Genomic DNA, 13,010 nt, shown 5'->3' on the forward strand with positions numbered 1-13,010 from the left:
GTGAAGCTTAGATGATAAAAAATAAATACACCTTTAAAGAAAAAAATAAGCAGAATAGCAATACAAAGTATCAATTAGCAAGAAACAAGAGACTATTCAAGCAAAAAAATAATCCTTCAGGAATCAGAAATCTGATTTTAGTGACACCGGTAAAAAGAGGCCTAACCTACAGAGATAACATATAAAATAAAAACTAGGAAGCTTCAATAACACTTGAGAAAGGAACAGTTAAATATATGAAAATAAATAAGAATTTTAAAGTATTCTATAATTTAAAGTGTAGAATTAGTCTACAAGATAACTGGTTAGTTTGCAGACCTCAGGACAGAAAGCATCATTAAGAAATACATGTTGCAAAGAACCTGCGCAACTTACCTGCATAAGATCATAACACATAAATTTATCTCAGAGCAATTTTTCCCCAGATAATCAAAACAATAATAGTGATTAAGACACCAGCAGAAAAGTTGTCTGAACAAACTGCTAAGCAAGGACAAGCTTCTAAGGCTAGATTCTCTTCAGACAAGATGTCCAAGGGAATTCAAAAATCAAGTAAGTCAGCCAACAAAATATGTGCAAATTATTATGAAAATATTCTTTTTTTACTAGACTGGGAGCTAGTGAATGTTATACCTACAGTAGACAGACTGGTGTGATCCTTAGCAGTACAAATCTACAGACCTTCAGGACACAAAAAAACCTAACTGGAAAAATAAAACTAGCAGACTAGGACATGTAGAAGATGATGGGATGTCAGGTCTAATCAGCAGGGATTCCACCAGGAAAACTGTGCCTCTGTCATCTACTATTTGCACAGCTGTAGCACTTGGAGACTGCACCATTTTTTCCCTGAGCTCTGTAGGCATACATATCAAATAGGAAAGCTGCAGTCGCTAAAAATCTGCAGACTAAGCAGTAAGAGTACACAGGTGGAAACAGTTGGCAGGAGGAGGAAAACAAAATAAAAATAATTGAGATCAATGCAGGAAGTAATGATCGTAACATACCAACTGGCTGGAAATTACTGAGTTTTATCTCATTTAGGAACAGGTTTGAGAGAGCACATTAGTACACAGCATATTTGCAGGGGAGCTCCTTTTAACATATGCAAAAAGAAAGGAGAAAATATACAGCTACTCCTTGAAAAATGGGTCAAAAGAAAACAAATGTGCAAAAAGCATCGGTATTACTTATGAAGCAGGTGAACAGGTGCATGGACAAAGAAGAATTTGTTTTCATAGGGTGTAGGAAAAGGACTGAGCAGAAGATACAGGTGAATAGTTAAGTAACTATGTGCTTTACATAAATGTCACATCAAAATACAGTAATACATGTTGTGAAACTGAATGGTGTTTCAGTCCAAAATGACTACTATTAGGTAAATAACAGATCGTTCTTTCTGTCTTTTGCAGATTGTTTTGCTTGAACTGCAGTTTATCATCATTTCAGCAGGTACTCGGTGAATAAGGCTTACCACCAATATTTTCCCTGCACTTATTTTTATCAGGTAGGATAACCCCTACAGAGCTGTTCAAAACAAATTTTATTGCATGTTTGATGTGCCCTTTGCCTTGACTGCAATTAAAACAATGCACAAAATGTTTTTAAGGAACCTAAGAAGAAATAGGGTGTTAGAATTGGAAATAGCACCTGAGGGTCATTCCGATAATGCCTACAGCAGCACAGGATGGCTGCTGATTCCTGGCTAAACAAATGCAGAAAGATTATCAGAGATGTTTGCTATACATCTGTGACAAAAGCATTGAACATGCAAGAAAAATATACCCACCCTCAGCCTGCTCACTTGCTGCTCCCTACTCCAATTCCCTGCCATTCCTCCCCATCATGTGTCTAAACAACAGGCAGCCCATCATGTGAAAACATGAACATACATGGGACAGGAGTAAATATGTGCCTTGGATCATGGGTCAGGGGCCCAGGCAGATGCAGCTGCAACACATGATGGCATATGACTGCAGACAAGGAAGGTGTGCATAAGTTACGGAGTACTTCAGTAAGAGGCTCTTGGCCTCCAACTAAACCCACTGCATTTTTTGCTGCATTCTGCTACAGGAGGCATACTGAGCTATCTAAAGGTAGTTACTACATCAGAGCCATGACAGGGAAGAGAAAAGGTGTTATCTGGGTCATCAAGTGTAGCACTGTGACAAAAAACATCTCTGCCACTGAACATGAAGTCTGTGGTTTGTTCCGGCCACATTGTGTGATGCAGAGGCCTTGCACTAACTGATATTGCTGGTGTTTGGTTGCCACTTTAGCAACTTTTAGTCACTAGTCACCTCAGAGCTCCCACCAAAGGAAGGAGAGGGAACAGATGGGAAAGAGGCACCTGGGGCAAACCTTACAGAAGAGTATAGGCTGGACCTGCGTGGACAAGACTAAATTGAGGTATTACGCACCGGTGTCTTGTTTATAGAACTATAAAAAAACAGCAAACATGCAGGCAGCATTAGTATGTCTATTTGGAGTATGCACATGTTAAGACGGGAAAGAATGAATGAGCGAACCCATGCACAAAGAGTTAACTACCACAGGGAAAGGGAAACCATCAGGTAGAAAGGCTGGGGGCCAGCAAAAATCCCTATAGAGAAGTTTGGTATGAAATACACACCATGATGAGCTTTAAAGGAAAACTCTTATCATGCAGTATTATGCAAATTCATGTATTTATGCAAGTTTATGCATCACTTACAGGAAAGAAAAATCTATTATTGTGTTTTCAACTTATCACATGAAAGGTTATGTACATCAGCTACATTTACGTCCCGGTCTGGGATGATTAATTCAAATGATTAGTCGAAAGCTGATTTCTTCATTTATATTTCTCTACATCTGACGGAAGCTGACAGCATGCACTTGGAAAGCTTGGTCTTCTTTCCCAGGCGTCAAGGAAACGGCGCCCAGCTGCCCGCCTGGCGGGGGGAACTGCCGGGGGAACCCTGGGCACCCCCAAGCCCCGTTCTGCCCCACAGGCCGCCCGGGGCCGGTCCGGCCGCCTCAGGGAAGGAGGCGACAGGAAGTGGAAAGGAACGAGGCCGCCGTGATTAGGCCGAGCCGCGGCTCAGGTGCTCCCTGACTGCTGCGGGGGCTGTTGCCGTTAATAAAGCCTTGTGAGTAACGGAAGCGAACCACCGTGTGGCCACCACCGGCGCCGGGCGCCCACTTCCCTGCGGGGGAGGGAGGCCGAGATACCGGCCCTGCACGACTGCTGCCCCCGGTCGCCAGCTCGGCCAGGCCCGGCCCCTAGAGGCGCCGGGGCTGCGTCCCCACGCAGGGGCGCGGCGCTGGGCGCGCTGCACGCCGGGAGCTGTAGTCTCTGCGGGCAGAGCGTCCGCGCCGCAGCACCAGGGGTACGCCGAGGGACAGCGCACCTCTGCAAAGCGGGGGGCGCTGCGTGAGCTCGCCGAGTTCCCGCCGCCCTCTGCCGTCATGCTGGCAGGGGAGAAGCACCACCTCCCGGTGTGGCGGCAAGGAAACGCGCGTATGTCGCGTTTCGGTGCCTCTCTTCTCCCCTCGGCGTGAGAGACTGGGGCGCTCTCCTTGGAGCCTCCCCCTCAAGACGCACAGATGGTACGCCCCGCTGGAGGCCGGCGCCCCCCCGCCAGCCGGCTCGCCTGGCTCCATGGCCGGTCCTGCTCAGTCCGGGCGCTGCGTGCGCCCGCCCTCCTCGCTCTTAGAAGCTCTCTCTCCATTGGCTGTGGCCGGGCGTCCTTGCCAATCAGGAAGCGGCTATCATGGAGGAAGGGAATAAATACAAGATGGCTGCTCATATAAAACCAGGCATTAGGCTTCGCCCCGGCGATGGGGGAATAGAAGCTTTAACTTGCGCTCCGAGGGTTGTGCACTGCTCCCGGCCGCGCCGCTGCTGCCCCCCTGGGGGGAGCGAGACTCTGATCGTTGTCGGCTACAGCTGTACTCAGCCGCTCCCCGCGGATCACCGGCGGGGCCGAGGCCGGGTGCGGCGCCCGAGAGGCCCGAGCTAGGCCCCGCGCCCTCCTCCCTGGCAGAGCGGCGCCAGCCCCCCCGCCCGCTGCCCCGCCGCTCGCCTCCTGCAAGGCCTTGCTCCGGGCGGCCATGGCCGTCTCCAGGTCGGTAGGAGCCGGGAAGGGTGGGGGAAGGGGGGCCGGCAGCGGCGGCCCCGAGTCCCCGGCCCTCCGTGTGGCCTGGCTTTGGGGGGTGCGGGGGTGAAGAGGGGTGCTGGGCTTCCACCCCTTCGCCCCTCGGGAGCCTGTGGGCGGCCTCGGTGGGGATGGGGGTGGCCGCGGGGGTTTGCTTCCTGGCCTGGGGGGGCTCCCGTGCCCGGCGCACGGGGAAGCCCCCTCCCGTCCCCGGGCCGCAGGGCTCTGCCTGGGGCGTCTCGGGCTGCCCTCTGAATCCAACAGCTTCGTTGTGCTGGCCCGTCCGTCCACGGATCGAGCTGCTAGGGAACAGGGGATAGCAATACAGAGTCTCCAAACCTGGCAAGAAACCGTTTTGCTTTTCAGAGCCCTTAGTTGTAAAGTAACCGAAATAAAACAGGCCCCCATGGAGAAAAGTGATTAGTGTGTTCTGGCGCTGCCTCAAGACGTTGGATAGTATCTGCTTACACACATGTGCGCTGGGGTGTGCCAGCGTTTGAAGTATTTACAGATACAGAGGTATGTCTTAATAGGGCTGCTTTATTAAAAAATGAGCACAAATTCCTGCCATCTTTTTTTTGTGTGTGTGAAATGGACATAGTAAGCTTCCTAACAGGGTAGTTTAAAGGAAACCATAAGTCCAAATTAATCTTGTGATAGATAAACTTCAAATCATGTGTTGGTAGTATCTCTGTACTTTTGAAGTGCTATAACAAAAGTAAGTTCTATTCCTGAAGCTGTGCATGAAAGTTTATAATTCTATGTAGCAAATTAAAGGCGTGCACATTTATGACGGAAATCCATTTTTAATACAAATTTATAGCGGCAGTACACCTCTTAGGACTTCTAGTAGCAGGTGTTTTTAGTTTGAGCTTTGTAGTTTCTACAAAGTATCCCTTTATCTTATTCCATTCATACTTTTTATCAACTTGTTATACATTAGTTGTGGGTTTTTTTGTTTTTGTCCAAAGCTGCCCATAAAAGTGTGGGAGTAGTGAGGACTGATGCACCAAGGCTACTATCGCTGTTAAAATACTACTGCAACCCATCATGTTAAATAGAGTAGTATTCTAACTACTTTAGGTCTGGGGCAGTCTGCTTAAATAACTGTGTTAACATATGTGTGATACAGGGGTTAACTGGAATGCCAAGACACAGCTTTTCAGCTGTTGTGTCCACTGTGAAGGTTGGTTTCAAATTCAGTTACCAATGTTTCTGTATTTCTGTAAAACTGCACGGCTTTAGTGAAAAGCAGTAGTGCTCTATGTAAAGATGTAGCTAATGCCTTTTTGGTCTGGTAACTGACAGAAAAGAAAATTCGGGTTTGGATAGGGGTCATTCTAAGCTACAGCATGGAGCACTTAAAAGGAGTTGGTGTTTTTATAATGTCATATGTGATACATTGCTTCAGAGTATAGATCAGAATGTTACACAAGTTACAGAACTTCAATAAAGGTGCTCTAATACTTGTGAGTTGCTATAGAATTGTTTCAATTCCACATGTAAAATAGGTGAAAGAATTACACATTTTGGAGCGTTGTAACATCTTGGTTATTTCTGGGGAACCCTGATGTTTCAAAAACTATAAGAAATGATACTATGTAAATTTCACCTCAGGCATTTTTTTTTAAATAGATATGGCAAAACCCATCCATATCCTTTTTAAGTTACGCAGCAGCTCTTGACAAATGAACCTTTTGGCTGCAGGACCGTAGGAGCACTGAGGATATAATGCCAGTGTTGATTTCATAAATAAATCTTGTCTTCACCTTTTACTTCAGAACACAGAATTGCTAAGGTCCTTTCAGACATATTACAAGTAACTGTTTTGTATGCTTACTTACTACAACTATGTTTCTGTTAAAGGCGTAGCTGTTCCAGATTCTGTACCAGCTCCGCTTACTTGTAGAGATCTGCATTCTTCCTCTAGGTAGTTGCAGTTCACTTTGCTTTTGAAGGACCAACATAACACTTTGTCATTGAATGATTTTAACTATGCAAGTGTGGAGAGCGAGGGAGGAATTGGTTTGGATTAATCTTTCTCCAAGGCCCATTGTTTTTGCTGTGTGCATACCAAACACTGATATGAATGAAAAACTTCATTAGCATTACTTCTGTATTGGAACTATTTTTGGAGGTAGGGGGAGGGTGTTTTTTTACATTTGCAAACCAGTAAATTATCAAGTGGTGCTTTTGCCAGTAAAGTTTAGTTTCTGCTGTTTGGTCAATTGAAAACATTTCTCAAAACCTTAGTCTGTTCAGGAAGATCTAAGCAAATATTGGAAATGCTTTGAAGTATCTCAAAAATTGTATTGAGAATTTGCAGCTTTCTAATAAGGTGATCTTGAAAATAATTATCACTTGTTTGTATTCTATTGACAAAAGAGATTCTAGTATTTTATTCTGCATGACCTGTATACTTACCTGTTTTAACAGATTCTGCTGTTACGCAGACTGAAGACCTGCTTCTTTATAACGCTTCTGTGATGGTATGCTAGAAAACAGACCTAAATCAGAACAGTAGATACCTCATACCAGAAGGTGCTGCAGAATAGAATGCTCATCTCTTCGGTAGTTTTATGCTAAAAAGACTAATGAACACCATCCTCCAGAAGTATGTATAAGTGGGTGGGAAGGTTGATACTACTTCTGTGAATGCGCAAGCTAATTTGGTAGGCTCTCTCTCCTGTCTCTAGTCTTAAAAGTATATGTGAAGTAGCGTAGTGTTTGCATAGCTAATAAAAATAATTCTTGATAGTGGAACTGAGAAGGAAAAAAGGAAGTGGAAAGTTTTGCTTCAGCTTCATTCCTATGAAGTGTATGATCCAAGTTAATAAATACAATGGCTCACTCTAGCGATCTTTTGCAATAATTTAGGTGAAAAAGTGATACTGCCAAAGAAATGACAGTGCTTCTAGATTACTCAGAATGATTATCAGTAGATAATAGTATTGATAGTCCCTTTCAATATGTAATAAAACTTCTTTCAAGTTTCTTTAATGTGTTCAAAGATACCTCATGTATAATTATTCCAACACCAAGGCTGTTACTGGCTTTCCTCATATGTTTGAGGGCCTTCACAGCACCAAGGAGAACAAACATGCTTTTCAAATGTGATGAAATGAATGAAGCTGGTAAGATGCATTAAGAATAAAGAATTTGAATGTAATAGGTATATCTTTGAGTTACCCTAAATACCTTAAAAACAACTTTTCCCAGGGTATTTTCAAGACACTTCCCTAAGAAAGTGTGAAGAGCATAACTTGCTGCTCTTGCAAGCTCTTCTTGATTTGATCTGTATAAGTTAGTTCAAAATTGGCTTCTAGAGTTTTCAGTGTTTTCGTTTACTTGGATTTGTGTATAACTGGTAATTTGTAGATTAGGAACCTACATCTTATTTTATTATAAATAATGATGTCACAAGGCTATGATAGTAAAGCTCCTGGAAAATGTGGTCCTCATTTGTTGCTCTGGGCTTTTGAAGTGTACGGCTGTGACTTCTCAGGAAAAATGGCTGCCCTGGCTGGCTCATTACTTGCATAACATTTCAAGTTTAATACTGCATCGTTGGGAGGTTGAAGTTCTTGCAGAATACCAAAATTATCCAAAGTCTTTTATGGACCGTATGCACCTTTTAGAAATGTTCCTTTGGGGTTACCACAAACTTTCTAAAGAAAGAATTCAGTTTTTACCTTGTTTGGAAGCTATTACTTCATGGCTGCTCTTGCATGAAAAGCAAGAGTTAAATTGAGTAAGAAGTATGTTTTCACTACTAGTTGAAGGCATATGCCCCTGCTGTCAGAGTAGGTGGACACTGTATAACCAATGTGATGACAGGAGTTCTGCCTCAAAAAGGGGGTGGGAAATAGTGTAACTCTTCTCTCCTGGATGGCATTAACTTGGAGACCAGAACAGTGGACTGCCTGCCCTGTTGCTGTTTGTAGGAGGGTGTGCCGACAGGGTCGTGGAGGGGGGGAGCAGAAGTAGCATGTGCATGACTGCCCAAGTGAGAGAGAGCTGTAAGATTTCTCTGACACTTAATGGGCTGAAATGGAAGTCAGGATTGCACTCCAATAAGAATTCTGACCTGCTCTAGCAGCTAGAACTTGAATTCTCACTAAGGCATCCCCTGTATAACTTGTTGATACAGTTCTTGTATTAGTATGTCTTTACAGCTGTTTTTAACTTCCTGTTCTTTCTCACAGTTTTTGTAATGTAATTGGTCATATGTTTTTGGGCTTCATTGTTGGATGTAGTTATGTGTAATAGTTTACAAATAAAAATGCTACAGCCTAATGCTATGGATCATATAAAGTATGAAATACACATTCCATATGGAATTAATTATACTAATTTTAGTATTTGGTTAGCTTCCACATGCAGTATATGACACTGTGAACAGTGTGGTCGTGGAGCTCTTGTTTCATTCCAGGTGTCCCTTCCACTGCTTTGTAGGAAACAAGATGATTTCTCTGTTGTCCACAGCCCCACCTTCATAACTGTTTACTCCACAGGCTCCCACCTGTGAGAAGTAAAATCACTATCCATCCTTTGTGTATCATCACACTTTTTTTCATTCTGAATTCTGTTCAGTGATCTTTCTCTTGCTTGCTGATAGTATGTTGGAAAGTTTACTTGATTGTTTAACAATTTATGTGTGCTTTAGTAGAGGCTTGAGTTTTTTTGAGCTGTGAAGCTGCCAAAGCTGGGAATTGACCAAATAATGAAACACCACCAAAGGATTATCAGGTCAACAAGAAAAGCTAAGGCATCTACATTAGAGCTTAGGTTGAATTTCATAGTGAGTGTCAACCCTTGTCATGTCTAAATTTTAATTTAGTGATCTTTTCTAGGTTTCTGGGCTATCTCTGTACTAAGAAATAGTGTCTGGAAGGAAGCTTCTGGGTGTTGAAACAAGATTTATATTGTGAACTCCGAAGAGTATTTCCGTGCCTTCCGATGGGTGCTAGCTAGCAGTTTTTCAAAGGGCTCTGGGCAGAGGTTGACATTAGAGTGTTCTAGGAACTACACCACAAGTTTTCTGTACAGTCACACAATTTCAGTGAGTTGGAGGATATGCTACAATAGTTATGAGCTGTTCTGCACCAGTTGGCCTTTACTGTCGGAGGCTGTTCCCTGGCCAGTTAAACATCTTGGTGCACACAGAGAAGTAGTCCGAACATCACTTAATTGACAGCAGTCATCAGTTCACTGTCCTTTTAAAGCTTCAACTCATCAAAATCAAGAAATTGAAAGTTTCCCCATCTGAAGTCCTGTGAGGACCCAATCCAGTCACAATGTTTATGCTGGGAATGGTCTGGATCTTCGTACAATCCAGCTGCATATGTCATCTTTTGGAACCAATTTGGAGATAGTGTTGATAACTTCTGTATCTTGACCTGTTCATTAACTATCCCACTACTAGCTTTCCAGTGCCTCTGTAGTTGATGATGTGGATTTGAAAGCCCTTCAAGTTTCCACAAAAGTGCCATAAGGTTCACTTTATTATGGTAGCTGTCCCTTCAAATGGAGATCAGCCCTCTGTTTGGAGACATACCCTTAGGCAGCAAAGAACTGAAGATTAGCATGAAGAACAGAACAGGTGATTTGTTGCAATGTTTGCCTACTGTGCCTGGGTACAGTCAAATCTAACTTATTTAATGCTGAATCTGCAAAATGGTTGGAAAGCTGTGACTAGAATGTGTAATCATCATGCTACCTGGAGAGGCCCCTGAGTTAGTTGTGGTGGCTCTTTTGAAAGTACTTGCTCTCATGATTGTCCTTTGTAAATTTTTTTTATTCATAATCCTTATTGTGATAATGCACTAGAAGAGCAAAAGACTTGTTATGTTTGGTGACTGGGGGTCAATAACCGTTTCTATGTGCTTATGTTCATAAAACTCCCTTTAGTTACGTGAACTAAGCCTGTATACATAATCATTCTGCATAACAGTGTTGATTAGAGAGATGTTCCCCCTTATGACAGCCAACCTTACTATTCAGATTAATAGCAATGCAAATTAAATTGTTTATTCTTAGAGTTCTTGCCTCCAATCTTTCTCTAAGTATTTTTTTTTTTTAGGATTGTTAGATAAAATTGTTGTAGTAGTAGTAGTCTAGTGGTAGAAGTCTGGTGTGATTTGGGATGGCTGTTCCAGTTGATACCCCCTGATCACAGACCTGCTGATTATTCTTGAGTATCTCTCAGGTGGTTCTGTTCTGAAAGTAAAAATTCAAGCTTTAGTCTTTTCAAAACTAGTGTGCTTTAATGAAATGCTCAGGGTTTGATGACTTGGCATATTTGTGGGGAGGATTCACTTGCCTAGGTCTCTGGTGCCAGTTTAGATGGTATAATGTGTCCTTGGTGCTTCAGAGTGACTGGGATCTCCTGCATCCTCTGTCATGTCTGCTGACCCCCCTGTGGATGACTCATTCTGAGGTATCTCAAAGGCTACAAGATGGTTGTTCTTAAGCACCTGAATTGATGTCTTTGTGTCAGAAACACTTCTAATGAACTCTGTGTCAATGTAAAAGCACATGTGGTATTTCTTAAAATAAAAAATACTTAATTTGAATGTAACGCTGTTCATAAGAACTTTGAATTGCTGCTCCAAGTTCTGTCTTGCTAATACACTTGTAGATCTCAAATGTCTCAAGTGAGAGGGAAAAGGCATCTACCTCTTCAAACAAGTTAGTACTTTGTAATGAGTTCACATAGAGGTAGTGTGTGGCTGCTGTCCTGTCAGTGAGATGTGGTTGACTCAGGATTCGAACATGACAGCCAGAAGGATTATCTAAACCGTTGCTTATGAGGTAAAAGTGAAGAACTTTATATTTTTAAGTTCTGATTATGGCTAATGTGCAGGGAAAAAAAATTTAGAGATATTTAATTTTTAGCATTTGTTGGTATTTAGATTTTTCGTAACAATCCAGGAGTCTCTTTGGTTTTCTTTCTGATATTTTTTTCTTCCCCTAAGTACTTCCTGTATTTCTTGTTCACTTGTCTTCCATATGCTTAGAACAACTTTGCTGACAGCCTGTATTAAACTCTTTCATAAAATAATTAAAAATTATCCGCATTGTAGAGCATTCTACCACACTGATTCAGACTTGTGTTACATGGGTGAATGATGCGAGCTATGCAGTGCTCTCCATACAGCACTGTCTAGCACGAGAGGCAGAGAACCACCTGCCATAAGAAAACTTAGTCCTCTTTGGTTTCAATAACTAGTTTAGAGGCTGGCTGTTAGTTTATTCTGAGAGTGAAAATATTGTCAGAACTGGGGAAGTTTGATTCCAAACTGCAGGTCCTCAAAATTAACTTGTTTAGAATTTTTAGTATTATTTCATTCTTAATGTAACTAAGAAGAAAAACTTTAATTGTAGAAGAACTAGCGCTGCTGATCAGTGACAATTTTCTCAGTGTTACCCTTCCAACTAGAGCAGGAGAATTCAGGCTCTGCCATACTCTGCTGCAGCAACACCAGAACTTAATTTAAGAATCTTAGGAGGAATAGCTCCAAAATGCTAACTGTTTGAGAATTGTACATTGAGGCATCTGGGGGAGGGAAAGAAAGAATGATTAGCGTGACTAGGAGTACTGTTGGTCAGATACTGTTAGCTGTATTTGCTAATCCTGTTTCCGTTTATTTTGCTGGGGTAGAATGCTGAAACCTTCCTATAGTGATGTGAGACAATAGAAAGATTTTTTTGTTTTATTTTGCATTTGTATGCAAGTTAAGCATATTACAATTAAAAATCACAAACTATAAACCAAGCATACTGCAGGTTAAAAAAGTCAAAACCAACGATGAACTGTATTATGTAAGTAACACAGCTTCAAAAAGTTGTGGGGTTTAGGAGTGAAGATCTAGTGTTGTAACTAAGATTGGAATTGAACTGGGTTTTTTTTGAGGGTAGGCAGTCATAGTGGTTTCCTCCTGTTTTGCACATGAAGAGTTCTAGCTGAGGAAGTGGTCTGAGTTGCACATTCTGCTTGATTTTGGAGATGGAAAAAAAGATACTTCGATAGTTAAAGGAGTGGGTGGTGCTAAATAGCAAACTTCTTGAGTATGGAACACTGAAGTTTCACAGAGAGATGAAGAATGAAAGGGGTGAGAACAAGCAAGTTAGAGCAAGCTGTGCTTGCTCTGCAAGCTAGCATATTTTGTACTGAATAATACAGAGTGCTGCAAATCAGGTTGGGTTATTACTGTCAAATGTAGAAGGAAAAAATACTGGTAAATAAATACGTGGTATGTTCCTCCTGACTAGTTCACTATCAGTGATTTAGAAGAATTGCATCTGTAAAGTTTTTGCTTTCCTCCTTGACGGTCTAATCACACAAAAGTGGTGGTTTAGATGTGTTTGGGGTTTCATTTTTATGTAAGTTAAATAATTTGCTAACTAGTAAATCATAGCAATTGAAACTCCAGTTTTATGTACAGAAATTGAAATGGGCTCATCTGTTTTAGTAGTAGGAAGAGAGTTGTTTCAAAGCTGGCAATATCAGTACATCTAAAATGCTAGAATGAATTGAGATACTTTGTTAGAAATTTTTTTAGTCTAATTTAACCTAATACATCCAGTTGTGAGAGCATTTGGGTTTTGGAACTGTATTTCTGTGACATTATTGCCTTGGTTCTGTAGCGCTGCTATTTCTAATGCATTGTGATACATTATAAGATATTCTCAGGAGGAAGTGCTATTTAAGTGTGTCAAAGTACAAAATCCAGTGATGTTGGGAAGAGGTGTCTTTTTTTTTTTTTTTTAAGTATTGGAGCTAATGTTAAAGGCAGTTTTGGTGAAATGTAATTAGTAGCAACAGACTAACAAGCAAAACATTTGTCCTTTCCTGTAATTACCCTGTAA

General features: G+C 41.9%; 1 protein-coding gene across 3 annotated transcripts in view; it reads left to right on the forward strand.

The window, feature by feature from the left end:
* The first annotated feature begins 3,763 nt into the window (after positions 1 to 3,763).
* Positions 3,764 to 13,010, forward strand: part of BTAF1 (B-TFIID TATA-box binding protein associated factor 1) — a 47,337-nt gene continuing 38,090 nt past the window's right edge. The window contains exons 1-2 of one of the 3 annotated variants that reach the window (XM_056351324.1): positions 3,764 to 4,109; positions 4,506 to 4,658. In XM_056351324.1, the coding sequence (XP_056207299.1) occupies positions 4,612 to 4,658 (47 nt within the window). In that variant the 5' untranslated portion in view covers positions 3,764 to 4,109; positions 4,506 to 4,611. Of the gene's footprint in view, positions 4,110 to 4,505; positions 4,659 to 6,718; positions 6,754 to 13,010 lie in introns of those variants that run through there. The other 2 variants (XM_056351326.1, XM_056351325.1) reach the window with 2 other exon arrangements.

The sequence above is a fragment of the Falco biarmicus genome, chromosome 9, assembly GCF_023638135.1.
Source record: "Falco biarmicus isolate bFalBia1 chromosome 9, bFalBia1.pri, whole genome shotgun sequence".
NCBI classification, from domain to species: domain Eukaryota; kingdom Metazoa; phylum Chordata; class Aves; order Falconiformes; family Falconidae; genus Falco; species Falco biarmicus.